The sequence below is a fragment of the Trichechus manatus genome, unplaced genomic scaffold, assembly GCF_000243295.1.
Source record: "Trichechus manatus latirostris isolate Lorelei unplaced genomic scaffold, TriManLat1.0 scaffold00045, whole genome shotgun sequence".
Taxonomy (NCBI): Eukaryota; Metazoa; Chordata; class Mammalia; order Sirenia; family Trichechidae; genus Trichechus; species Trichechus manatus.
Genome location: NW_004443981.1, coordinates 4,435,355 through 4,462,841, shown reverse-complemented (window position 1 = coordinate 4,462,841; position 27,487 = coordinate 4,435,355). Strand labels below are relative to the sequence as shown.

Genomic DNA, 27,487 nt, shown 5'->3' with positions numbered 1-27,487 from the left:
TCTAACTGGAGGACTCCCTTTAGTATTTCTTGTAATTTTGGTTTGGTTTTTGCAAATTCCCTAAACTTCTGTTTATCTGGAAATGCCCTAATTTCGCCATCATATTTGAGAGACAGTTTTGCTGGATATATAGTTCCTGGCTGGCAGTTTTTTTCCTTCAAGGCTTTGTATATGTCATCCCATTGCCTTCTTGCCTGCATGGTTTCTGCTGAGTATTCCAAGTTTATTCTTACTGACTCTCCTTGTAGATGACTTTTTGTTTATCCGTAGCTACTCTTAAAATTCTCTCTTTATCTTTGGTTTTGGCAAGTTTGATTATAATATGTCTTTGTGACTGCCTTTTGGGATCTACCCTATGTGGGGTTTGATGAGCATCTTGGATAGATATCTTGTCATCTTTCATGATATCAGGGAAGTTTTCTGCCAGCAAATCTTCAACAATTCTCTCTGTATTTTCTGTTATCCATCCCCCCCCCGCCCATTCTGGTACTGCCATCACTTACAGGTTATTCCTCTTGATAGAATCCAACATAATTCATAGGGTTTCTCCATTTTTTAAATCCTTTTATCTGATTTTTCCTCAAATAAGTTGGTGTCAAGTGCTTTATTTTCAGTCTCACTGATTCTGACTTCCATTGCCTAAATTCTTCTCCTGTGACTTTCTGTTGAGTTGTCTAATTCTGAAATTCTATTGTTAATCTTCTGGGTTTCTGTTTGCTGTCTCTCTATGGATTCTTGCAGCCTGTTAAATTTGTCATTATGCTCTTCTCTAATCTTTTTAATTACCTCTATTGTGTGTTCTGCGTTTTGCTTAATTTGCTTCCTAATTTCTTGTAGAGTTCTGTATATTAATCTTTTGTATTCTGCCTCTGGTACTTCTAAGACATTTTCCTCCTCTGGAAAATTTCTAGAGTCTTTATTTTGGGAGCTTGCTGAAGCCATCATGGATTGCCTGTTTATGTGATTTGATATTGACTGTTTCTGTGAGCCATCAATAAGTTATTATATTTATTTATTTTATGTTTGCTTACTGTGTCCTAGCTTCTTGTTTTGTTTTGATATGCCCAGATAGGCTGCTCATATGAGCTGGCTTGATTATTAGTACCTTTGAAGCCCTAATGTCTTGTCACCAGGTGGTTAGATCTGTTACTAGGTATGTTAGTTCAGGTGTCTTCCCACTCCTCCTGTATGGATTCAGCTCAGGTGCCCAGGTAGATAGCCACCAAGTGTGTGGTGTAGGCTCTCACGTACAGTCCTAGAGAGGCATGGGTGATTAGTTTAGGCACAGGCATCTGGCTGCAGCGGGGGGACACACTCTGAGCAAGGCAGGGGGCTGATGGCCACCCCCAAGTCCAGGAGGAAGGCATGTCCCTGTTCCCTAGAGGACGTAGTTGGGTGGGTTTTGCAGCCGGACTATGAGCACCGAATGCTGTTGGATGTAAGGACTAGGGGGCACCTCTTATTCACGGGTCCCTATCGCAGGTGGCTAGGTGGCGTGGGTGGATCCACCAGTCCTCAGGCCCCTGATGTGGGTAGGTGAAGACCCTGCTTAATGGGCAGAGCAGTGTCAAATGTCAAGGACCTGCCACTTCACAGCTGCAACAGTTGAAGTTAGACTTCCAGTATATACCGTTGTACTGCGTTAATGAGGGCCTACCCTGTTGAAATGGGCCCACACAAGTCTCGCAGGTGGAAAGGCATTCAAAGTCCGTGGATTCCTTATGCCTGTGCCTAGGCAAAGGAGCTGTGCATACCCTGGGTTCCTGGCTTAGGGGTGTCGGCAGTTTATTTTTCCCCGTTTGTTGATTTGTTCACTCTCAAGGGAGAATGGCTCTGGGCGTGTGACGGATCCTGCTTCCAGCCCAGAGGACTCGGCAATTGCTGAAGCCTGTCTGGGACCCAGTGCAGAGCAGGGAGCGGGGAGGTAAATGGGAGAGAGGTTTTTCCCTAAGTGGGGTGTTTTTGATCCGCATGGTAAGCCGTACACAAGTACTTATCTTTCTCCGGATCCAGGGCTGCTTCTCACTGGTTCTAGGTGGCCGTGTAGACTCTCTGGTGCTGGGTTTCTCCTGGTGTGGAAAACACGCCTCCTGAGCACCACCACTTGCCTACCTCGCTGCTCACTCCCAAGCTGATCAGGCCTGAAGGGCTTAGGCTTTTGCCAGGTCAGGTCTGGCAACTGCTCGCTGCTTCCGAACCATCTCTCCCTCCCCCTGCCACTCAGTCCAGTTCCTCAACTCTGCCTTTGATGTTCAGTGCTCCCAGATTGCCATATATAATTGATTCACTTGTTTTTTCAGGTCTTTGTTGTAAGAGGGTCTACAGGAAGCGTCTGTCTACTCTGCCGTCTTGGCCCTGCCACACACTATCTTTCAAAGCCAGTGAATTCTTTCTTTCATTAAAAATTATCAGGAAGATAATACCATGAATCCTCATAGAAATATCGGTCTGTTACAATGCTTTGAGTCAAGGAGAAATTCCTAGTGCCTAGCTGGAATCTTTTGCTTCTGAATATTTTTGTCTTTTGCACCCTGTCCTTAGGAAAAAAACAAAGAATGATAGATTATCACCATGTGTAATCATCATCATCATCATCACCCTGTACATGTTTCTGATCTCATTATATTTTAATTTACTGATACCCCTGGATGTGCACCCTTACTGCCTCCACTCGCATGTGCAGAGCTGTTGCTCCTTCATTGTCTTCCAGCCCCCCTCTTGTGGTTAATCTGTGTTTTATCTTTTCAATCTCTGTTGAATCTATAGTTATATCTCTGTTTTCATTCCTAATATAGTTTTTGTGCTACTTTTCTGGAAAAAAGTATTGCCAGAAATTTATCAATTTTATTAACCGTTTTCAAAGAACCAATTTTTGAATTCATTGATCTTCTATATTTCATTTTATTATTATTTTGCTTTCTATTTCATTAATTTCTGCTCTTACCATCACTTTCGTCTTACTTCTGATCTATTTGGCTTTCTTTGTTCCTTTTCTAACTTTAAGTTGGACACTTAGCTCATTAGTTTTAAGCCTTTTTTTCTAATATTATCATTTAACACTGTATATTTCTCTGTCCTGCAAGTTTGGATATGTAGTATTTTTCATTGCCATTGCCTTTAAGAATTCTCTCATTTCCACTGTGATTTCTTCTTTTGACCCATGACTTATTTCATGGTGAGTTTTTAAATGTACATATTTATGGGGATTTTTAAATTATCTTTTTGTGAGTGGTTTCTTACATTTTGTGTTGTCCTTCGGGAATGTGGTCTGCATGATGTGGTTCTATGAAATTTGTTTGGAACATGATTTCTTCACTTTATTATCCTCAGTATCTAGCACAATGCCAGGAACATAGCAGTTGTTTGGTACATGTTTGCCGATCTAATGAATTACAGATGAATGAATACCTAATGACCAGGCATTAGAGGAATTATCTCTTCCTGCTCTGTCAAGTTGTCTAATCCTGCCAGCTACACCATATTCCAAAATAGCTTTGCAAATGAGTGCCAGAAATATAATGGCATTCTAAAATGATCTTTTGTCCTGCTCATCCCTTTTTTATTTGGCCTGGGAAGCAGACACTGAACGGGTGGGCGAGAGGCTGCTTGCAAAACTGGTAGTGTGTGCCATCAGACTCAGTCTTAAATGGAATAGGTTTAGTTCATTGCTTTCCCACTTATTTATTCTATGACCTGGAGTAAAATATTTCTTCTTTCATGGTAATAGACTTTATAAATACATGTAAGGCATTTCCTTCAAAGTACCTCCACATTTCTTATCTTATTGAGTCTCCACAGCTACTCAGGCACGAGACCCCTTTTTTAAAAATGGGGAAACTGACATAAATCTAGCTAATGGTAAGGCTGGTTGAGTTTCTGCTCTGTGCTTTTTGCTCTGTGCATTAGCCATCTCCATGTCATTTTTATCACTTATAATAACAGGGTGGTGACATCTTAGACTTGCCTAAGAGAATATAAACCCATTGCCGTCAGTCAATTCTGACTCACAGCAACCCTATAGGACAGAGTAGAACTGCCCCATAGAGTTTCCATGGAGTGGCTGGTGGATTTGAACTGCCAACCTTTTGGTTAGCAGCCAGACACTTACAGGTAGATTAAAACTAACTGAATTCTGCTTGTAAAAGGCACTTGGAAGCGAAGAGTGAAAGAAATACAAATCCATTATGCACTGGCCAATACCTGTGAGTCGAATGAATGAATGAATGAACAGTCCTTATTTTGATAAGTGCATCTTCTCCTTTTTGAATCAACAACCACTTGGGCATATTAAGGAGAGAAGAGTGAATCATTAGCGTCTCTGTCTTTTCCTTAGCTCCTGGGAAGCACCCTTTGAAGATGCCTATTGAACAGGTCTTGAAAGAGATCCAGAGGGAAATATTAGAATATTCTTATTTTAGAACAAATCTCAGGCATGATGGCAATGTTTATATATTGTCATAGACACTTGCCATGGAGCAGACCAAAGAGTAGAAGACAACTTACTTGTGCTCCAAAATACTTTTGAAAGCAGAATCGGGTAAGGAACCCTACCCACTCAGGTCATTCTCTTACCTTGAGTTTTCTTCCTACTTGGGAATAGTCGCGAACGTGATCATGATCATTTTTTATGTAGAGACAAATCTGACAGTCTCCCAGCCCTATTTACGTCTTTTCCTCTTGCATCCTCCAGGGGGCCTCCTTAGCCCTATATAGGTAAGAGGGCTAGCCCTTGAGCGTTGAGGGTAGAGAACTCACCTGGAGCATAGAGGATTCAGATTCATTAACTTTTCTAGATAGAAGAGACCTCAGAGACTTCATTTTTCAGAGGAGGAAACAAACTGGGAAAGACTTACCTAAAGGCCACCTATTGAGCTAGTGGAAGGTTCTGGACTAGAATCAGATTTTCTTGTAGCCTAATCCCTTCTTTTTCTCTTCTTTTAGGAGGTGGGCACTATTTTGCTAGCTCCTTGCCCTCTCCCTTTTTCTCCTCCTCTTCTTCTTCCTCCCGCTACTTCATTGGAAGCTCTAAAAGTTAAGGTTAGTTAACTGGGCCAGGGGGCCGTTCTGTGCCAAGCACTGTATTAAAGGTGTTACTTGCACGTGATCCTCAAAAAACCCCATGAATTAGGTACCATCATTAACTCCTTTAACAAATGACTTTGTAAAAAGACTTTTAGGGGATAAAAAAGCCAAACTTGTTTGAAATCACACAGCTGAAAAAACAAGAGGATCAGGATTTGAACCAGATGGTTCCAAAGCCTGTGCTCCCATCTACTGCACTGTTACTCTTTGAATCAAGTCACTGGAGGCATGAGATGCCCCATGTCATAGTCCAGACCATTTGGTTTCCACTCCCTCCTCCCTTCCCCATCTCCTTCTACACCTTCATCTTTCTCCCCCTGTACTCTTTTCCCCCCGATTCTCTTCTATTTAGTGATAACGTTTGGGCAGAAGTTTAAGCTTTTAAGGAGCAAAGACAGCTGCTGACCTGCTTGCTCTTCACTGGAGCTTTATTTTCCATCACAGGCCAGTTATTTCTTTGGGTAGGAGTAGTTCATTAAAGTTATAATGGAATTCATTGAAGAAGTATGATTTGATTTACAGATATTAACTTTTCAGCCAACCCAGCATTGCTGTAAGGCAAGGAAATTTAGTCCATTTAAATTCCATAAAGGTTTGCTGTATTGGAAATGTACGAGTATGGGCTACGGAGCTGGGTTCCAATCCTGCCTCCACCAATTATTAGCTACACTATCTTGGGCAAGTTCCTTAATATTCATCCAGGCCTCAGTTTCCTTACCTGTAAAAATGGGGATAATAGTACAAACCTCATAGAGTGACTGGGTGGATTTAATGAGATAATGCTTGTAAAGTACTCAGCACAGTGGCTCGCATGTGGTAATACAGCTAATTGTTGTTAGAGTTATTGTTATTACCTACTCCTAAGCCCTCTGTAAGTGTTGTTATTAGCTGTATGTGTCAGACACTGTACTAGGGATGTAGAAGGGATTACAATATGGTCCTTGCCCTTCAGGAACTCACAGTTCTGTGGGGGAGAAGAACTCATTGTGTGTCTGATTGTCCCCAGTGTGCAGAGAGGTCTTTGAAGCCTGGACCATGTGCTGACTCTAGCCCTTACTCCCAGGAGCTTTTTGTAATCATATCTTCTGGCTTCCTATAGCAGACAGCCACATGGACAAAGAGAAGCAGCAAGACTAAAGCTTGTCTTTCTCCTCCTAATGCTTAAGGCAACTTCACAAAGAATAATAATCCAAGGGTAGCTTTGTTTTCATTCTTCGACTCAAATCCCCTTGAGATGAAATACAGATGTCCTTAGAGGAGAGCAAACCACTGAGCACCCCCCCCCCCATATCTGGGTCCTACCCAAAGATCTTGACTCTGGCCAGACACTAGACCAGGTCTGCCTGCCATTGGTGGCAATCCCAGAGCTTTAGTAGGTGATGTCCAGAGGACTTAGTCAAGGCAGGATGTGACTAGCCTGGAAATCAACAGGTTGGAATTTAATAGACTTGGGTTTCCAAGGGAGCCTCCTCCTTGGGGAATAAGTGGTGGGGAGCTGATTGCATTTGCAGAGAGCCTTTGTCTTCTGCCTCATCTTAAGTAGAGTGGAAAGAATACTACCCTTGGAGTCAGGCGGCTTAATTCAAACCTCGGATTTGCCACTTGCTAGCTGGGTGTCCATGGTCAAGATACAAACTCTCAGAGTCTCCGTTGCCCCATCTGTAAAAGGGGAGTAATGGCACATACCTTGAAGAAGTTGTTTTGAAGGTTAAATGAGATCATGTATGTGGAAGCTTCTAGTGCTCAATACACAAATGTAGACTCCGGATCTGGGTGTTTGTTTTTAAATGAATGCTCTATGCATGGATACAAAGATAAATAAAATGTGGTCTCTGCCTTTAAGTTACTCACAGTCTTGGGGCTGGACTGGACCAGTGTTTCTGCATATAAATACTTGCACCAGAACCATCTGGGATGCCTGCTAAAAATATTGATTCCTGGGACTGCCTCTAGACTTCCTGAATCAAGAGCTGTATTTCTTTCTTTAACACATCTACCCCCAAATTTTTATGCACACCATTGGAGTAGATCAGTAATTCTCCATTTGGCTGCACATTAAGATCTATGTCTGGGCCCCACCCCAGGGGTTCTGATTTAACTGGTCTGGGGTGGCCTTCTATAATATATTTTAAAACTTCCCAGGTGATTCAAATGTGCAGCCAAGGTAAAGGAAGATTGGACTAGGTGTTTTATAAATTCTTTCCAGCTGTAAAATTCAGGCCAGCAAATATTTATTCACTTGTCTCCTTTTGGCAGGGCTCTGGGTCACTTAGGGTGGGAGAGTCAGGAGCACACTGGGCTTGAATAAAAAGACTTGAGTTTGTGTCCTAACCCTTCCAAACTGACCACCAGGGCAACCTTAGGGAAGCCCTCCAACCAGGAGAGGGTGGGTGGCATCATGGAAGCCTAATGAAAAAGTCTTTAAAGAAGAAGGGAAGGGTTGACTCTGCCAAATGCTGCTGACAAGTTGCATAGGATGAAGACTGAGAAAGAACCATTGAATTTAACATTGTGGAGGTCATTGGCGATCTTGAGGAGAGGCTTTAGTGGAATCAGAGATAGAAGCCTGAAATGGGAAGTGTGGAGATGGAGCAGCGACTGGAGACAACAACTTCTAGGAGGTCCCTGGAGAGGAGCCCTGAGAAATGTGGTAGTCCCTGGAGGGGAACATTGGGTCAATTGTTTGTACTGTTTATTATTAAGATTTCCTCCCTGCTGCTCTCCAACACTGTTATCAAAACAGCTTTTATTAAGAGCCCAATTGAGCAGGCTCTTTTGAGCTGACTCTTGATCCAACCATTTAGAGTCAGGAACTAAAAAAAAAAATATTTTTATTCACCTATCTTGGCTCTTTTTTTTTAAATATGAAAGTCATATTGTTCTGATTGAAGCTAACTCTGAGAACTCATCAAAAACATAAAACTTAATGCCAGGTTTTGCTGAATTATAAAGGGCTAGGGCTTCTGTGAGGTCTCACCGGGTAAAACATTTCCTAAAACTGAGAACCAATACAAATGCCCACCTGCAGGAGAGGACAGCTGTGCTTTTATTCCTTCCTCTCTCTCCTCTTTTCCTTCCTCAACCCCCTCTTCATTTTCTTCTTTTATCTTCCTGTTTCCACTTCTTTCTGTCCCCATTCTCCCCCACCCCCAGCCTCATTAGCCTGGCACATGGTGCCTTTACAAATGGGCTCTTGTCTTCTTCTCCAGCGCTCACCACACTCACCCACATAACAAACTACTCATGGTTCTCTGAATGTGCTATGCCCCTGTGCCTTTGCACATGCCATTCCCTATCATCTTCCTTTGGCTAACTCCTACTCATCTGTACTAGGGTACAGGCTAAGTCTCTATAACAAAGAGTCCTTCAATACATTGGTTTAGAGAAGAGAGAATTTTTTTTTTTTTAATTGTACTTTAGGTGAAAGTTTACAGAGCAAACTAGCTTCTCATTAAACAATTAGTACACATATTGTTTTGTGATTACCAACTCTACAATATGTCAACACTCTCCCCTTTTCAACCTTAGTTTCCCTATTACCAGCTTTCCTGTCCCCTTCTGCCTTCTAGTCCTTGCCCCTGGGCTATTGTACCCCTTTAATCTTGTTTTATTTTATGGGCCTATCTAGTCTTTGGATGAAGGGTGAACCTCAGGAGTGACTTCATTACTGAGCTAAAAGGATATCTGAGAGTCATACTCTGGGGGTTTCTCCAGTCTCTGTCAGGCCAGTAAGTCTGGTCTTTTTTTGTGAGTTAGAATTTTGTTCTACATTTTTCTCCAGCTCTGTCCGGGACCCTCCACTGTGATTGCTGTCAGAGCATTTGGCAGCAGCAGCTGGGCACCATCCAGCCATGCTGGACTCAGTCTGGTAGAGGCTGTGGCAGTTGTGGTCCGCTAGTCCTTTGGACTAATCTTTCCCTTGTGTCCTTGGTTTTATTCATTCTCCCTTGTTCCAGACGGGGTGAGACCAGTGGAGTATCTTAGATGGCCGCTCACAAGCTTTTAAGACCCCAGATGCTACTCACCAAAATAGAATGTAGAACATTTTCTTTATAAACTATGTTATGCCCGTTGAGCTAGATGTTCCCCAAGACCATGGTCTGCAAAGCCCTCAGCCCCGTAATTTGGTCCCTCAGGGAGTTTGGATGTGTCCCTGGAGCCTCCATTACGCTGCCTTGGACAAGTTGCCCTGACCTCCCCAGTACTGTGCACTGTCCCACCCCTCATCATCTATTGTCTATTTAGTGTTTTTTCATCCCCACCCCTCCCCTCCCTCATAACCATCAAAGATTGTTTCTTTTTGTGTGTAAACCTTTTCATGAGTTTTTATAGTAGTGGTCTCATATAATATTTGACCTTTTGTGAGTGACTTATTTCACTCAGCATAATGCCTTCCAGATTCATCCATGTTGTGAGATGCTTCACAGGTTCGTCATTGTTCTTTATCCTTGTGCCATACTCCATTGTGTGTATATACCATAGTTTGTTTATCCATTCATTTATTGATAGGCATCTAAGTTGTTTCCATATTTGGGTATTGTGAACAATGCTGCAGTGAACATGGGTGTGCATGTACCTATTCGTGTGATGGCTTTTCTTTCTCTATGTTATATTCCTAGGAGTGGGATTGCTAGATCATATGGTATTTCTATTTCTAGCTTTCTAAGGAAGCGCCGTATCATTTTTCAAAATGGTTGTACCATTTCACATTCCCACCAGCAGTGCATAAGAGTTCCAGTCCCCCCACAGCCTCTCCAACATTTTTTATTTTCTGTTTTTTGATTCGTGCCAGTAATGCCGGGATGAGGCGGTATCTCACTGTGGTTTTGATTTGCATTTCTCTAATGGCTAGTGATTACAAGCATTTCCTCATGTGTCTATTGTCTGCTTGAATGTCTTCGGTGGTGAGGTGTCTGTTCATTTCCTTTGCTCATTTTTTAATTGGATTATTTGTCTTTTTGTTGTAGAGGTATTGGGTTTTCCAGTAAGAGAGAATTTTATTTCTCTCTGGCGGTACAGTCCAGAGGCAGGTGGTTTAGAATTGGTAGGGTGATTCAGCCAACCTCAATGCATGGCTTTCATCTCTGGATTCACAGTGGCTGCTCCTACTCTAACCATCACATCTACATCCCAGCCAGAGGGATAGGGGAAGAGACATGAGGATCACCCACCTATTCCTTTAGAAAGCATGACGCAGAAGTTGTTCACATTACTTTCACTTACATCCCACTGGCCAGAATTTAGTCACCTATCCAGACCTCACTATGATGGAAGCTGGAAGATGCAATCTTTAGTTGAGAAAATGGATATTAGGGGATAGTTAGTAGTCTCTGTGGCATCATCCTTCCATATTCACCTAAATGTCTTCTCTTCTGGGAAGGCTGTTCCTCCTGGGACTATCCCCATTCTTCTCTCCAGTACTCCATTTACCTTAGTGAATTCGGATTATCTGGTCCCTTGTCTGCTCCCAACTAGACTGTAAATGGGCATGGCCCATGTGTCATTCACCTTTAAATCCCTTGTACCTATACTAAATAAAACCAAACCCATTACCATGGAGTCAATTCCAACTCATAGCGACCCCATAGGACAGAGTAGAACTGCCTGATAGGGTTTCCAGGGGGCCACTGGTGGATTTGAACTACCAACCTTTTGGTTAGCAGCCGAGCTCTTAACCACTGTGCCACCAGGGCTCCCCTCCTACCTATAACAGTATTAAAAACAAACAAAAAAACCCATTGCCATTGAGTCGATTCCGACTCACAGCGACCCTATAGGACAGAGTAGAACTGCCCCATAGGGTTTCCAAGGAGCAGCTGGTGGATTCAGACTGCTGACCTTTTGGTTAGCAGCCAGGCTCTTAACCACTGCACCAACAGGGCTTCATAAAAGTGTTGGCCCACAGTAAATGTGTGTGGCACAAATGAATCATGAACAGATGCATTATCAGCATTGGGATGGGAGCACGGTGCCCTTTATGGGGGAAAGGAGGGCTTGAGTGGCCTGGTAGGACAGCCAGCTGGTCGGCCCTACATGCAGCTCTTTACACTTCTGCCTTCCATACTAGAGAAATCCTAGAGTCTGCTGGTGACCTCAGAGGAGTGGGTGGGGAAAGGCAGCCCCCTTCCGGCAGCCAGGCAAATATACAATCCTGAAAAGTGTTTACTCAGTTCAAATATTTATTTTAGATTCAAGTGAAATCCAACTCTTACTGAGTCCAAAGGTGGTGAGAACAGGGTGTGGCCTGTTTCCCTCAGTCCTGTATTGTTCATGGGTATGGCCCTCACTTCTGGACTCTCAGAACATCCGGCCACTCCTCAGCCAGGAGACAGTATCTCCTAGGGCCATCTCTCTTGCATCTCCTCCCCTACCCCCATAGCCCCTCCATGCTTTTCATCTCTTCTGTCACTCCCTGAGGTTCACCTCCTCGTGAGTCATAGCATCAACAGTTATTCGCTGACATGCTGGGGTCACCTGCTGGAGACGGGGAGCATGGAGCTTTGGATTCTGCTAGGGTAAAGGATGGGGGCGGGAGAGGAGACCAGCATAGCAGGTTGGTATCTGGGTGAAATACATACATTCTTAAACATCTGCTGGCCTGTTTCTTGTAACTTGTATGTTGAAAGAGCTGCCTGTCATCTCTCCCTCCCACCCCTTTTCCTCGGAGGCTTCAGGTTCCAGGAATGGGTATATGAGAGGAAGACATTCCCCTACATTATCGTCCAGCATCAGAATCTGCCCTTGCCGCCAATATTCGTATCGTTGTTGTTAGCTGCCACCGAGTTGGCCTCCTACACATGGTGACTCCATGTACGACAAAATGAAATGCTGCCCGGCCCTGCGCCATCCCTCGGGTCGGTTGTGTATTGGACCATTGTGATCCATAGGGTTTTCACTGGCTAATTTCGGAAGTAGATCACCAGCCTTTTTACCTAGCCTGTCTTAGTCTGGAAGCTCCTCTGAAACCTGTTCAACATCCTACCAATATGCAAGCCTCCACTGACAGACAGGTGGTGGCTGTGCTTGAGGTGCATCGGCCAAGACTTGAACCCAGGTCTCCCACGTGAAAGGTGAGAATTCTACCACCGAACCACCACTGCCCACAAGATTCGGGACACTCCCTATTTGTGTTCCATAGCCTTCTGCACATGCCCTTCTTACCCTCCACACATTCATTTGTGTTCAACATCTGTCTTCCCCACCAGCCTGGAGGGTCTAGGAGGGCAGATGATGGTAGCCCCATTTTATACATGAGGAGGTGACATGTACAAGGCAGGGGCGGATTATCTAATAAGCAAGGTCGGCGCTGGTTACTTGTGCTTACTTACTTACAGCTTTGATATGGTGAAACCCATGGGAAACTGTTCGCTACAGATTAGTAAGCACAAGTAAGCCCGTGCTTATCACGCTTACTGGGTTATCCATCCCTCTCAGGGATTGTAAATTTGAAAACGGGCTTTGATTCTGTAGGAGAGTGCTGTGGGGTTGGGAGAGAGACGGATGCCAGCCATACCTAGAAGCAGAATCTTTGATGTGGTGAAAAAATGTGAAATTGTTCACTACAGATGATCTGGTAAGCAAGTTAAGCACCACGCTTACCTTACCTGTTGGATAATCAGCCCCTGGTACAAGCTCACCCTGGTTAGTTGGTGATGGAGTCAGGGCTGTACCCAGGTCTTCTGAGTCCTTCCCCAGGTGTGGGGAAGAGAGCACGTGCAGTCTCACTGTCTCTGAGAGTGGCCCAGCAGGGAATGTTTGCGGCTAATGAGGGGCTGTAGGTGAACATGCACACCTGGGAATTCTCACAGGCTGAGGGTTTTCTCTGAGCCTGGCCGCGCCTTAAGAGGAGGTCCTGTTGGTGCTGCTTTTCAGGCCAGGAAAAAGGTGTACGTTTCTCTTCGGTGACATTCCCCCTCCTGTGATTCTAAGAACAAACACCTTCTTCAGCTGGCATGTCAGGGATCTCTAGGAGGAAAGAGGAAGCACAGCTTACCTCAGCAGGCCCGGCACAGGGGGCTCAAAACCTCTGGAGGTTGGAGACGCTCTCACGTCGGCACTGGGAATTAGACTGTAGGCACTAGGAGCTTTGGCCTGAGTCTCTCCTGGGGGCTGTGACTGTTAGCAAATGTCCCCCAGATCTCCTCCATCCCATGGGAATGAGATACAGGCCACAAAAGAGGTGGAGGACTGACATGAACTCTTCTGATCTCCCCAGCTTAACTGAGTGTCCCCTCTTGCCTTCAGGAGAGTCACAGGGCAAAGTATCATCATTTTCAGCAGAATTCACCTCAATACTCTCTAGTATGCCAGGCCCAGTGTTAGGCACTTAGGATACAAATATGATTCAGACTCACTTCCTGTTTTCAAGGGGAGCATCTGTGGTTCAGTGGTAGAATTGTTGCCTTCCATGAATGAGACCCAGGTTCGATTCCCGGCCAGTGCACTTCATGCACAGCCACCACACCTGTCTGTCAGTGGGGGCTCGCGTGTTGCTATGATGCTGAGTGGGTTTCAGCGGAGCTTCCAGGCTAAGATGGGCTAGGAAGAAAGGCCTGCCGATCTACTTCTGAAAATCAGCCAGTGAAAGCTCTGTGGATCCCAATGGCCCAATACACAACCAGTCATGGGGATGGCACAAGCTGGGCAGCATTTCCTTTTGTTGTGCACGGAGTCGCCCATGGGGCCAACTGGACAGCGGCTAATAACAACCTGCTTTCTAGAAACTGGCAATTTAGTGGAGAGAGACAGAGCCGCACACAGCTCACTGTATAATATGGTGTGAAATGGTATGAAACTAGATGTGTTTAGCACAATTAAAACTAGGCTTGGCATGCTATGTTGTAGAATTAAAAAAAAAAAAAAAAGTTGCTATGAGATGCCTAGGGAGGGAATACACAGTTTTGAGTAGTAGAGCCATGTGATCATTTTTGTGTTCTGGATGGTTCTGGAGGTTGTGTTTAGTGTGGTTTGTGGGAGAAGATACAGGAGGCCAGAAGACTAGTTACAAAGTTATTACAATCATTTAGAGAAAAGTCAGTGAGGACCTGGAGTGTTTGGGAGTGGAAGGTGTAAAGAAAGGGGGAATTTGCAAGATTTGCGGAAGTAGAATTGCCTGGCCTGGCCATTGTGCGAGGGCAGTAAGTAGGGGAAGGATGTAAGGATGACTGAGATTCTAGCCTGGGATACTGGAAAACCATAACTGAGGCAGAGCGTCGGGAGCTGGTTTGGGGATTGGGCAGTAGGGCAGTGGGCATCGGGGACAAGGAGGTCACAGACTGATAGTTTGAGGGTAAGAGAACATGGGAGTCTGGATATGGGTGAGGAATGAGGAGGAGGAACCTGTGGGGAGAAGAGAGGATTCCAGACTTAACAGCATTTATAGACTCTTTTCATGGTACTGAGTTAAAATGAGATGCTCTGTGTTGGTGGAAAGGCATTGTTCTTTGTCCTAATTGGAATCTTTTGTACTTTGTCATCGAGTTGGGGTATTACTTCCAAGAACTTAGTGAAGATTCAGGGAATTGAGTTGCTCATAGGAAATCACAGCACCACCAGTGAACTGAAGGGAGGGAGAAGCTTTGGCAGGTACATAATGCCCAAGGCTTTGCAACAGTCGACACTCAGCCACTGCAGAGCGGAATCCGATAATGGTTGTATCTGCGCTCCAAAAAAGCATTCTGTTTGGTTTAGACTGTGCTGAGAGTGTCTTCTTTAATAAAACTCCAGAAATCACAATACAATTTTAACCAGCAGGCTTGATCTCAGAGAGGGAAGAATCCAGTTAGGAATCACCTGCTTGATTTGCACATTTAAATTCCCTCCCAGGCTCTTTTGAATCAACTCTATGAAGGTCGCCTGGATACAGAAGCAAGTATCACCCAGGATGATATAGCACCTGGCTATGCATAGTCCCTGGGCCTGCAGCATTGGCATCACCTGGGAGCTCGTTAGAACTGCAGAATCTACTGAAGGGGAACCTGTGTTTTAACAAGAGCCCCACTGATTCAGATAGATGTTAAAGTTTGAGAAGTACTGGTTTGGCACCAAAAAACTCCTCGCTGTCAAGTCAATTCTGACTCATAGCAAGGCTGTAGGACAGAGTAGAAGTGTCCCATAGGGTTTCCAAGGCAGTAATCTTTACGGAAGCAGACTGTCAGATCTCTGTCACGGAGCACTGGTGGGTTTGAACTGCCGCCCTTTCGGTTAGCAGCTGAGCGCTTTAACCACTGTGCCACCAGGGCTCCCTGTGGTTTGGCACAGTAGATTCTAAATCTGGCTTTGCATTGGATTAATTTAAAATAATACAGATTCAAAATAGTATAGCTTTCCAGACCTCAGCCCCAGACAGTCTGATGTCTGACTAAGGAGATTCTCTTGGGCAGCCAGATTTGGGAACACTGGCTTGTGTAGGTTCGAAATCTTTCCCTGTTGACGGACAAGTGGCAAGCATTTTAGTAAGTGGAAATCTAGGTAAAGCCCCACATCTGTTTGCTTTGCAGTCACAATAATGGCCAAAGCTTTATGCCCTTTAAAAAAAAAAAAAAATACTATGTCCAGATTGACAATAAGCAGCCCCTTCCCCTTATTCTCAGGACATCTTGATACATGATGTTCTAGAAGAAACATATGCTCCCCTGCCCCGTTGCTGTGACCGTTCATACACTGGCAGAAGTTGAATGGTCTTGGCCAATTTACTGCCCAGTTTGAAAGCAGCTAAAGTCAGCTGATGTTTACCAAGTACTCTGTGGATGAAAATAATTACGCAAGAACCAAACAATGTGATCCCCATTAGTTGCATAGTTTGCAAAAGCTAGAAGGGGACTTTCAGAACTCTTCTCCAGGCTCTCACTTTATGGATAGAAAAATAGAATCCAAGGAGAGATTGGGACCTGAATTCCAGCTGGTTTCATCCAAGAGAAGAGGATTATTTGTTGTTCGGAAAACGGACCACATATTTGTTGCCTAATTAGAGGTACAAAGTAAGCAAACTTTTTCATCTCATGCCTAATATCAAGCATTGAGAAAAGTGCTGTAAACACGAAAAGATCTGGTTTCTAATGATTGCCCAGGACCTGTAAGACACATGGAGTGCAGATGTCCTGGGAATTCGACAAGTGAGTTCTCAAATGCTGGGATCTTTAATTAAGCAGGTGTTTGGGAAGTAGATCCTGTGTATCTTCCAGCCTTGGCTGGACTTGTCTCGCTGGAAAATGGCACTCACCCAGCCCAGCAGCAGGCCTGAAACTGACTTCAATCAAAGGCGTAGGAATGAGCCATTGTTATTTTCTTCTTTCTTATCAAGCACCATTAGCTTGAGCAGGGAAGGAACAAAAACGGGCTGGGAAAACATGTTGTTTCACTGGGTAAAAATTTACTACCGAGGAAATGATTTCTGCCGTGTCCAAAAAAGGAATAATGGAGGCCTTTGGAAAGGTGTAGTCTTCCAAATGCTTTTGGACAACTTCTTCCAATGTCACCCAGTGAGAATGTTTCCCTTTGGCTGATGGCCGTTCTCACGCAAGAACAGAGACATTCAGCTGAGGTTATGTACACAGGCTCACAAAGTCAGCCTTTGCTGGTTCAAAATTTTGGAGCAGAGAAGACATGGGAAGAGTGCAGAATTATAGATTGTGTCAAGGTTGGTCATCTTTGGCTGTGGAATTCAGTAAGTCACACATAGCTTTCAGCTTTCAGCGGCCTACAATTATAGAATCAGAGATGGACCCAAACCAAAAGCCAAACTCATTGTCCAGTCTATTCCAACTCATAGCAACTGTATAGGACAGAGTAGAACTACCCCGTAGGGTTTCCAAGGCTATAATCTTTATGGAACTAGACTGCCACATCTTTCCCCCATGGTGCAGCTGGTGGGTTTGAACCGCCAACCTTTCGGTTAGCAGGCAAGCACTTAACTATTGCATCATCAGGGCTCCTTGTAATGGACCCACAGATGTCAAATTTCTCCCCTTGCAGAGATGGAAACTGAGAGTCAAGAAGGAAAGCAATCCATCTGTTTCACCTCTTGTCCCAATCTCCTGCCATGTGCTGGGGCTTGACGGGGGAGAAGTCCCCAGCTTTGGCTGCAGTTGAGTCTCAGAACTAACCATGTCTTACAGCCTGCTGAGCACTAACTCTGCCATCTTGGTGTCGCTGGTGAATCCCAGAACAGAGCCTTCAGGAGGCGGGGGCCAGGCCTTCCCTATCTTTCACAGCCCTTAGAAACAGCACCTACCAGGAGGGGAGCTAAAATCTACCGGGCACCACTGTGTGCCAGGCAGCCGTAAACTCTCACGACAACCTCTGAGGCAGGCTTCATTAGCCCTGTTTTGCAGAACACCTGAGGATCCAAGAGGTTAATGAACTTGCCCAAAGTTACTCAGTTATTAAGTGCAGGAGACTGGATTCACACCCAGCTCTGTCTTCCTCCAGAACTCTTACTTTTTAATCCACTAGCCCTTTCTGGGGAGGTCTCAGCCTTTGGTATTTTTTTCTTAGGCTTTAGTGCTGGGAGAGTGGCCTAGGAAATGATCTCCCTGTAGGCATGAGGGGAACCATTAATTTTATATGGGCAAGAAAAGTGGATTGCATGCTATTTTCTTAGAACTGGCGCACTCCCCAGAGGATATGTAATAGGTATAAGCCGCCAGCATAATACGCCAAAGTCCTGTGAGAACTCATTCCAACAAAAGGGAGGGGTGCCTATCACCACTTGCTTCCATCACAGACTCTTGCTCCCAGGGCTGAAACTCCCCGTATCTTTGTGGGCTGTGGCCCCTCCCTGTGCTCTCCGTTGAGTCAGAGTGGGAGATTTGGGTAGTTTTGTTGGACAGTTACATTCTGACGTCTTGAGGCCAGTTCCTCCATCCAGTGCCTCTGTGAGATGTTGACCGGACTAGGAGTGTTCTTTTTTTCACACTGCCTTAGCGTCCCTGCATGCATGAAACCGTCTGCTGGGTACATGAGACATCACTAGTGGTATGAAATCCTAAATGAGTGTTACTAACATATCTTGGGAGTCTCTGGGTGGTGCACATGGTTAATGGGCTCTACTGCAAACCAAAGGGTTGGCGATTTGAGTCCACCCAGAGAAACCTTGGAAGAAAGAGCTGGCAATCTACTTCTGAAAAATAAGCCATTGAAAACCCTAAGGAGCACAGTCCTGCTCTGACACACACGAGGTTGCCATGAGTGGGAATCATCAAGTCCTGAGGACTGGGAGCTCACTTCTGCCTGAGGCCTCGTGGGAAGGCGTCAAGGAGATGATCTTGACTGGGTTTGATGACTTTCCTAAGTAGGCTGTTGTTGTATCAGATTGAGAACATTTTAAAGAAAGGCCACTCCAGGGACGACTGCAGGGAGGGGTTAGCAGCGCAGACTAAGCTGCACAGGTTAGCAGAATCGCGTGGCTCGATGCAGATGACCATTGCTTCCTGGGCAGGTGCAACGCTGGCCTTTGATGTGCCGCCAGGTTCTGGAAGAGTCAGTGAGCTCTCTTTCTTCCAGTTGCCAGGGCACCAGTTGCCTGGACAGCAAGTGGACTTTGCTCCACCTGGGGAGAGGCGAGCCATGGTTGCTGTGGCCGAATCCTCCAAGTGCTCCGACAGCTGACTGGGGCTGTAGCTCCCAGGAGGGAGGCAGGGTGGCCCAAGGACTCTCAGTAAAGCCTGCTTCTGAGAACAATACAGTGGGAGGGACTGCACCCGATGCCGGCTCTCTCAAATGGTCTGGAAGTTTGGGAGGGGACACACACACACACACACACACACACACACACACAAGCCACTGTAGAACATAAAGAAAGAAAGAATGAGTGAATGAGTAGGTAAGTGATTGCTTGAACCAAGCATTTTCTTCTCTTAGGAGACAATTCTTAAATATTGTACAGAAAAGGAGAGGAAATCACAGGCCGGTTTGGGCACGGGGATAATGGCACTTGCTCAGGTTGCCATAACTTGTACTTTTCCACTGATGCAGAAAGGGAGGCGCTGCCAAAGAATGTCCTTGGAGTGGCTCAATGTATTTTTCCTTCTGTTACTTAAGTCAAACGTATTTAATGTAAGCAGTTCCGCTGTGAGCTGGAATGTGTGATGCGCCTTCTAGCCCTGGGTGAAAACCCACCGTGTGAACATTTCAGCTCCACCAGGTGTGGAAGCGGACAGTGGTTTTCGTGCTGGTGATTGATTTTTTTTAAAGTCCACACATCAAAGCGGTCCTGTCAGCAAGTTGGCAGAGAAAAGCTCATCTGGGGGCTGCAATGCATTCATGTTTGTTTGTTGTTCGTGGGCTCATTCATTTATGTGCCAAATATTTACTGAACCTGTACCAGGGGCCCAGCGTGGTACCAGGTGTACTTTGAGGATGTAGAGGTGAGACATGCCCCCCAAAACTTTAGGGACTTACTGAATTCTGAAAATGTTCTTTATATTGACAATCAATGAAACGAGTTAGTGAAAGTTAAAGTTTTAACTTTTTAAATGTACATCAGTGTTGTTGTCAGGTGCTATTGAGTCGGTTCCGACTCAGAGAGACCCTCTGTACAATAGAATGAAACACTGCCTGGTCCTGCACCATCCTCACAATTATTGTTCCGCTTGAGCCCGTTGTTGCAGCCACTGTGTCAATCCATCTCGTTGAGGGTCTTCTTTTTTTGCTGACCCTCTATTTTACCAAGCGTGATATCTTTCTACAGGGTCTGATCCCTCCTGATAACATGTCCAAAGTATATGAGATGAACTCTTGCCATCCTTGCTTCTAAGGAGCATTCTGGCTGTACTTCTTCCAAGACAGATTTGTTTGTTTTTCTATCAGTCAATGGTATATTCAAGATTCTTCGCCAGCACCATAGTTCAAAGGCGTCAGATGTTCTTCGGTCTTCCTTATTCATGGTCCAGCTTACGCATGCATATGAGGCAATTAAAAATACCATGGCTTGGGTCAGGCACACTTTAGTTTTCAAGGCGACATCTTTTTAACACTTTAAAGAGGCCTTTTGCAGCAGATTTGCCTAACGCAATATGTTGTTTGATTTCTTGACTGCCGCTTCCCTGGGTGTTGATTGTGGATCCAAGTAAAATGAAATCCTTGACAACTTCAGTGTTTTCTCTGTTTATCATGGTGTTGCTGTACATCAATAGAAATGGGGTATAACTGAGTTCATTCTTTAACTCAGTAAAAGAGGTGGAGTTTTTGAAAAATGAAGTTAAAATACTTTGGTTTTTAGCCTGAATATTTCACACGTGCTCTCTCTCACGGTCTCTTTCTTGCATACACGTGCACACGCACACATTTTGAGCTCAGTCTACTTGCAACTGTTTGTTTTCTCTGTGCAGGGCTTTGTGGGCACTGTGTGTGCCGTAATTTACACAGAGACGTGGGAACTGGCTGTGACCAAGGATTGCCAACAGTTCTTTTCCCACTTTGGTCTCACTCATCCTTCATTCCCTTCGAGGCAGGAAAAAGAGCACAGATTCCTAAGGCACTGTTGTTCCCAGGGTACAATTGCCATCCATCAGTCCTGACCAGAACAATGTAAATATGCACTGGTCGATAGTAGCGTTATTTATTATCATAGGTTTTGATATGGGTTTGAGTGGGAGCAGCTGCTGGCCAAGCATTATCCACCTGCTTCCCTGGGCAGCTTTACACAGTGGAGGGGAGGCAAAGGGCAGAGGCAAGAGAGGCTTTGCTGCTGGGAACTGGGCTGGGTCTTGGCCACCAAGGCTGCACATAGCCAGCCAACCTGGTGGCAGGGTAGAGTGGAGGCTGTGGCCACCCTGGAGCCCAGGCTCTTGGAGGCTGTCCGCGCTGGCTCCATGGGATGCCTGGTCACCTTTGATTTCGGGGTGGAGTGTTGCTGGAGTGGAGTTGTTGCAGGCGAGTGGATTGTGGTGGTGTTGCATGAACCTAAAAGAACCTTGCTTAGCTGGCCGAAACCGTTTGTGGTTGATTGGATTCTGACTCATGGCGACCCCATGTGTGTCAGAGTAGAACTGTGTTCCGTAGGGTTTTCAATGGCTGATTTTTCAAAAGTAGATTGCCAGGGCTTTCTTCGGAGGTGCCTCTGGGTAGACCCGAACCTCCAACCTTTTGGTTAGCAGCTGAGCCTGTTAACCATTTGAACCACCCAGGATCCCTGGCCAAAGAATAGTTTACTTAGTTGGTCATGCTGGCTGCCTGAGGCTACAGCATGCAAAACCCTGGACTACATTAGGCCCTTGTCCTCAAGGAGCTGACACCTCTGGGCCTAGACGCCCACACCCCACCCTACTACACACGTCCAAAGCAGTCAGCTGAAAGGATGATGGTAAAGTCTACACCGTCAAGGGGCAGACGGTTTTTGAGGCTGGGTAGGCAAAAGGCAGGTCTCTCTCCTCTGCCTGGTCCACCAGCTCCCTCCCGATCCCTGCTAGGTTCTGGGCATCGTGACCTCTGTTGTCCTGCACAGAGTGGACTTGGCAGCATATAAGCAGAGAGGCCCGGGCTCAGCTCTTGGCTTGGAGCATCTTACCTCTTTCAGTCAGTTTCCCTCTTTGTCAAACGGGAGTCAGGAGCCCACCTCACAGGGTGATTGTGAGAATAAATGCAGCAGCATAGTACACACTACACAGGTGCAGTGAATTACAGTGATTGCCCACTGCACTGGGGTATGTTTGGGGGCAGCAGGGAGAAGGTGTAGGTGAGGAAGCCCTCACTACAGTATGGAGGACAAAGGAACGTGCCCCACTGAGGTGCAGCTGGCCAGGGCAGGACCGACGCGGAGGAGGGGCCCTGGTGTTCAGGCCAGGCAGGTCCAGGGTACTCAGTGAGTGCTTGCTGGGTGAGTTAATGGTGAATGTTCCGTGGAAAGTCTCCTCCTTTAGGTCAAAGTGAGAGTGTGGCATGAGGAGGTCCCATTAGAGGGTCCAGGGCACGCTCCCCTAAAGTGCAATGCAGAGAGAAGGAGGAGAAGAATTTGCTTCAGCTTAAACAAACAGTTTTGAGCATTATCTGTGTACAGAGCCTGCACCAGTTGCCTTGGGAGATAAGGCCACAGATACAGCTTGACTCTATGCTCTGAAGCTCCCAGTTAAACAGAAGAGACCGACTTGGACACAAGTATTATGCCTTCACTTACTGCCAGACAGACCATGACAGGTTATTCAGCAGCATGAAGAGACCCAGTGTGAACTAGGGCAGAGAGAGATGAACCCAGGGGCTCTGGAGTGCAGGGAAGCCAGGCGGGCTCCAGGAAGCTTCCTGAAGGGTCAGGAGCGGAAAGATTTTCATGAATGAGACAATCACGTGATTAGACTAGAAGCTCCTGTTGGCAACAAACATTTCTTTTCATTCTGTTAGTTCTCAGTGGTGTTTATCATAGTCCTGAGCACACAGTAGGTGCTCAATAGACCCTTCTTTAATAGCTGAATGAGTAAGCCGAATACAAGTAATGGTCGTGACCAAGGTGACCTACTTTTAGAGAGTGGTGGGATCAAGTGGCAGAAGAGTGCATTAGGATGTGTGTTCCCTTCTTGGCCATTTTCCTCTGTGGGTTTCTGAGCTCTTCCCCCTTGTCTTAAATGTCAGTGTCTCCTAGTGGCCTCCTTGGGTGTAACCCAGGGACATTACCAACTGCCTACCAGCCAAGACAAGCAAAGAGCTGGCACCTCTGGTGGCTCCAGGGTTCTAGGCAGAGGTGTGTGACATTCTTTGGAATATGTCTGTGTTTCAGATGTGGATGAGTGTGCAACAGATTCCCACCAGTGCAACCCGACCCAGATCTGCATCAACACTGAAGGAGGGTATACCTGCTCCTGCACCGATGGATATTGGCTCCTGGAAGGACAGTGCTTAGGTAACAGCTCCCTGGGGGGTTCACAGGAATTCTCAGAAGTTAATGTAGAGGCTATTGTAGAGCTTACATGTGTCACCACCCTTTAAAACCAATTGTCACCATCTCCATCATGTCATCACCATATTTTTTAAAGGCTCAGATATGGTTTTGCCTGGTCACTTTCTGCCTTCAGGAAGTTTGCATCTAAGGCAGGAACTGGAAGAGGGTGAGGGTAATCTTTCCTAGTTAGAAATAATCCTCAGAGAAATGTGGCAAGTCTCAAATGTGGATTGGCAGATTCTGATCTAACATCACTTCCTCCCCACACCCCATTGTTGCCTGCACCCACACCCACTCCACTAGCTGTGGCCTTTCCTTTTACCCTAAGGAACCTGTCATCACCAATTGGGAAATTGTCCCTTGGCAGCTGGCATCTGCTATATGATCCTTCTGTTGTTTTTACTGGAAGGTTCTTTCCCTTTCGTCCCCTTTAGCTTTTGCTTTAGCCAAACGAATGAATTCATAGCATCTCTAGCTGTCACTTCAATTTCTGTTTCTAGGTTGTGATTTCTATGCTGTGTTTTCTTGGAAAAGTCCCACCAGTTTCAATTCTCTAAGACACTATTCTGTTGTCTGAAAGTCAGTCTCGGAGGAGCTGAGAAACAGATCCAGACAAAACCATGGAAACAAAACAACAAAAAAAAGAGATTCTCCTTTCCAAGTCTCTCCTGATTGAGGCTGAGTATGGGGCCGCCTTCAGAGGCCTCTTCGAAGTATCCATGGGGACTGATAAGCTGGGCTAGAGTTGGCTTTGCTGTCCTTTCCAGGCATGCACTACAGGGCTGCGTGCACACAGGCATTTGTGAATATGACGGTCGCTGTGCGTTTTTACCAGCTTCTGCTATAATGAAAAAATTGATGCCCCTCATTTGAACATTAGCAGATCCGTGCAAGTGAGCTATGTGTATGGGAACTTAATATGTAGAATTGCAGAGCTGGAAAGGATGTTAGATGTTATTTCATCCAACTTTTGGAGAGTTGGAAACTGAGACTCAAAGAGGTAGAACGTTTCAAAAAAAGTCCCAGTGAGTTTTATCTAAAATTTGTCTCCTTCTTCTCAGTCCAGTTTTTTTTTTTTTTTTCCCCACCACAAAAGGTGCTAGAGAAGCTCAGGTGAGAAGGATACACAGGCTCCATTGTGTGGTTCAGTGGTAGAATTTTCACCTTCCATGGGGAAATGCTGGGTTCGATTTCCAGCCAGTGCCCCTCATATGCAGCCACCACTTATCTGTCAGTGGAGGCTTATGTGTTGCTGTGATGCTGAACAGGTTTCAGTGGAGCTTCCAGACTAAGACAAACCAGGAAGAAAGGCTTGGTGATTGACTTCCAAAAATCAGCCAAGTTAAAAACCCTATGGATCCCAGCGGTCCGATCTGCAGTCTATCATGAGGATGGCGCAGGCCCAGGCAGCTATTCATTCCATTGTGCACAGGGTCGCCAAGAGTCAGGGGCTGACTCAGCGGCAGCTAACAATGACACCTGGGCCAGGAAAACCCCTCCTAATTTGAGGAGTGCCAGCAATCGGCCATTCCTCTATGTGGGAGGGCTGTTCTCTTCCACAGGGTAGGAAGCTTCAGGAGAGATGCCCACAAGGCCCTAATGTGGTACCACGTGGCATAGCCCTTCACACTTCACATCTAAAGTGAAGACCTTTCCTAATTGTCATTGAACGCATTCCTTCCCCTGGCCAAATTCTTCTTTCTTTTTCAAAGACCAGGTTCCACATCTGTCTATCACCTGCTTTGGGCACCTGTGCAGACTTTGCTTTTGCCATGGAAGACAAGGCAGGGCTGGCTTTTCTCCAAGGTACCCTTAGGCAAAGGGTGCCTCTCCTCCTGCTGCCTCCCTGAGCCTTGGTGATGTGCCCACTGCACCCTGGGAAGAGGTCAGGACCAGGACCGTCAGTGAGCTTTCCAAGCAGGAGCTACACAGCACTCCATGGGCAGTAGGGTGGGCCAGGTTAGAAGTAGCTGGGACTCAGATTTAAAACAGATTCTCAAGGGCAGGGCACACACTCTGAGTAGAGCTCACCAATAGGTAAGGTGGAGGCAGAGTCTTTCTGGAAGTAAGTAGTAGAAACCAGGCATAGGTACTGAGGCTGGGAACTGGCCTCCAGAGACACGGATGGACCCTGGTTCCAGAGTAGTTGGAGTACCAGGGAGGGAATGTGGTTAGCTAAGGGGGAGGTGGGATGAGTTAGGGACCAGTTACAGCTCCAGTCAGATCAACTGGTCACAGAAGGCACTTGTATAGGTGAGGATTCTGTCTCCACCTATAGGCTGATGGTCTCATTCATCACTCATCCCAACACCCTATCCCACAGGAGGTAATTCTCCAGCTCATCATCCTGTCAATTTAGGGTATTGGGGAGTCCTTTCCCTGTGACGTCAGGCTCCCCATCTTTTGATCCATGTCAGTGGGAGGCCATATTGCCCAACTCTGCTGGAAGGAACCATTCACCCACAATGCTGCTGCTTCCTCTGGAAAGACCAGCCGTGACTTGGAGGAGTTGTGCTTATCCACAGTATTATGTCCACTCAGGTGCAAGGAGGGGATCCAGGGCGAACTCCAGCCTCCTTGTGTTCCTGAATTCATGGATCTCCAGACTGTAATGCTACCCAGCTCATCCTGGCCTACACTTGCTCTGCTCGTGACAGCTGGACATGTTCATTGTTAATTTAGCTGGCGAGGAGCCTATTGGAGCGATGCTATGGATTCCTCTTACACTTTAAGCTAATTTGTCCCCTCCCAGGACAGTGCAAAGATCATATAGAGATGTTAGAATCTTAGAGCTGGATAAAAATCTCAGATGTCATCTCACCCAACATCCCACTCTAAGCAGAAATTTCTTCAGCAACTTTCAAGATAGGTTCAGGTGTTCATGGGACTAATGTGGGTTGGGAGGTAGAGGATTGTAGTGAGACTTAGTCTCAGAGAATCCAGAGAGCACCCTTATACTTCACATTTAGTAGGTACTTTCTTAGCATTCGTTCCTCTTCTTGCCTTTCTGTGGCCCCACTTCAGAAGAGGCGGGCAATCGCGAGGCTGGTGTTGGCATCAGTGATCAAGAAGGAAACTTGTCTTACCTTGCTTGTGTTTCTGTTTCCAGATATAGACGAATGTCGCTATGGTTACTGCCAGCAGCTGTGTGCCAATGTTCCTGGATCCTATTCCTGTACGTGCAACCCAGGTTTTACCCTCAACGAGGATGGAAGGTCTTGCCAAGGTATGTGACGTGAGTGATAACTTGAACGTGATGTGAAGTGCTAGATGCAGTCTGCTTCAGAGCCTGACAGCTTACGTTTGTGGGCCCTGCTGCTGAGCAGGTGTATTTCTGTTCATTGTCTCTGTGTACAGTGCCCACTCCCACTGCTTAGCGAAACCTGAGAGCTGATCTGAGGTTGGGAACTATACTGCAGAGTGCTCTGAACCCACCATCGTCACCAGCTGGGAGCTTACGGTTTCACAGATTTGCTTCTCCTTCTGTGTCTGCTCTCCACAAGCAGCCTTGCTGGCTTTCTTGGCTAATCAATCATTTTCTCAGGTGTTGTGTAGCCTAAGTTCGAAGACTGAGGCCCAAAGGGGGATGGTTAGAAGGGGCCTCTGACCCTTGATTAATTGCAAAATAAATACATATGCTCTACACAAGGGCTTCTTGGGCATTTCTGATCCTCTCACTAAGGTTTTGCCTCCAACCTGTGCCAGAAGGGCCTGTTACTTAGCCAGCAGTCTGGTGGTGGTGGTAACTTCCCCTTCCACTCAGCATCCCCCTAAAACAGAATGAAACAAAAGCATCTTCTGGTTTTCACGTGATCACTTCAAATGCTGATAAGAACGAAAACTGCCTATTGCGGTTTCCATCTGAAGGTTTCTTTTTGCTCAGGAAGTGAATGGGGACTTAAGACCCGAGAAATTAATGCGAGTCCTGCCCCGGCCTCCGGCCCTGGGCCCTGGCTCTCAGCCTCCAGTCCCTGGCAGCCACTCGGTCAGGGTGGGAGCAGTGCTGGACACATAGAATGAGGTCTTTGTCTGGAGCCTGCCACCAGGTTTTGTAGGGCCTGCTTCCTTGTCACACCATTAGAGGTCTGGACGGCAGGCTCCAGGCCAGCTGGTTGGAGGATATTATGTCTCCATCAGTCTAATCGTATCTAAATCATTGGGTAAACAGGAAGGCATCAGCGTTAAAGAGTTTGACCCTGGATTCTTTGTAAGTCTCTCTTCCAAAGCTGGTTCTGCAAATTGTTCCAAGAAGTCTCGACTATGTTCCTCTTGCCAGGAGAGGTCATTTTCTGCTGAGAGCCGAGGTCGGGCTGGGAGGTTGGCGGAGCTGATAGAGAAGGGCCCTTCCTTCCCACTGGAGCAGGGAGCGGGTGCCTGGCTCCTTTGCTGTTATGACAAGTGGTTTAGGGAAGATGCGGGCTTCTTTGTGCCAAGGCTGGGGGCTGGAGGTGCCAGCCCAGGTTTTCCCTCTGCAGCTGGCACAGTGCACCCAATGCTTCCTGAGGAACAGCCATGCCCAGCAGAGCCAGAAAGCCC

General features: G+C 46.1%; 1 protein-coding gene across 2 annotated transcripts in view; it reads left to right on the top strand.

The window, feature by feature from the left end:
- FBLN5 (fibulin 5) overlaps nucleotides 1-27,487 on the top strand; it is a 95,156-nt gene that overhangs the window by 40,668 nt on the left and 27,001 nt on the right. For both annotated transcript variants that reach the window (XM_004376670.2, XM_004376669.2), the window contains exons 5-6: nucleotides 22,790-22,912; nucleotides 26,061-26,177. In XM_004376670.2, coding sequence (XP_004376727.1) covers nucleotides 22,790-22,912; nucleotides 26,061-26,177 — 240 coding nt within the window. The remainder of the gene's footprint in view (nucleotides 1-22,789; nucleotides 22,913-26,060; nucleotides 26,178-27,487) is intronic.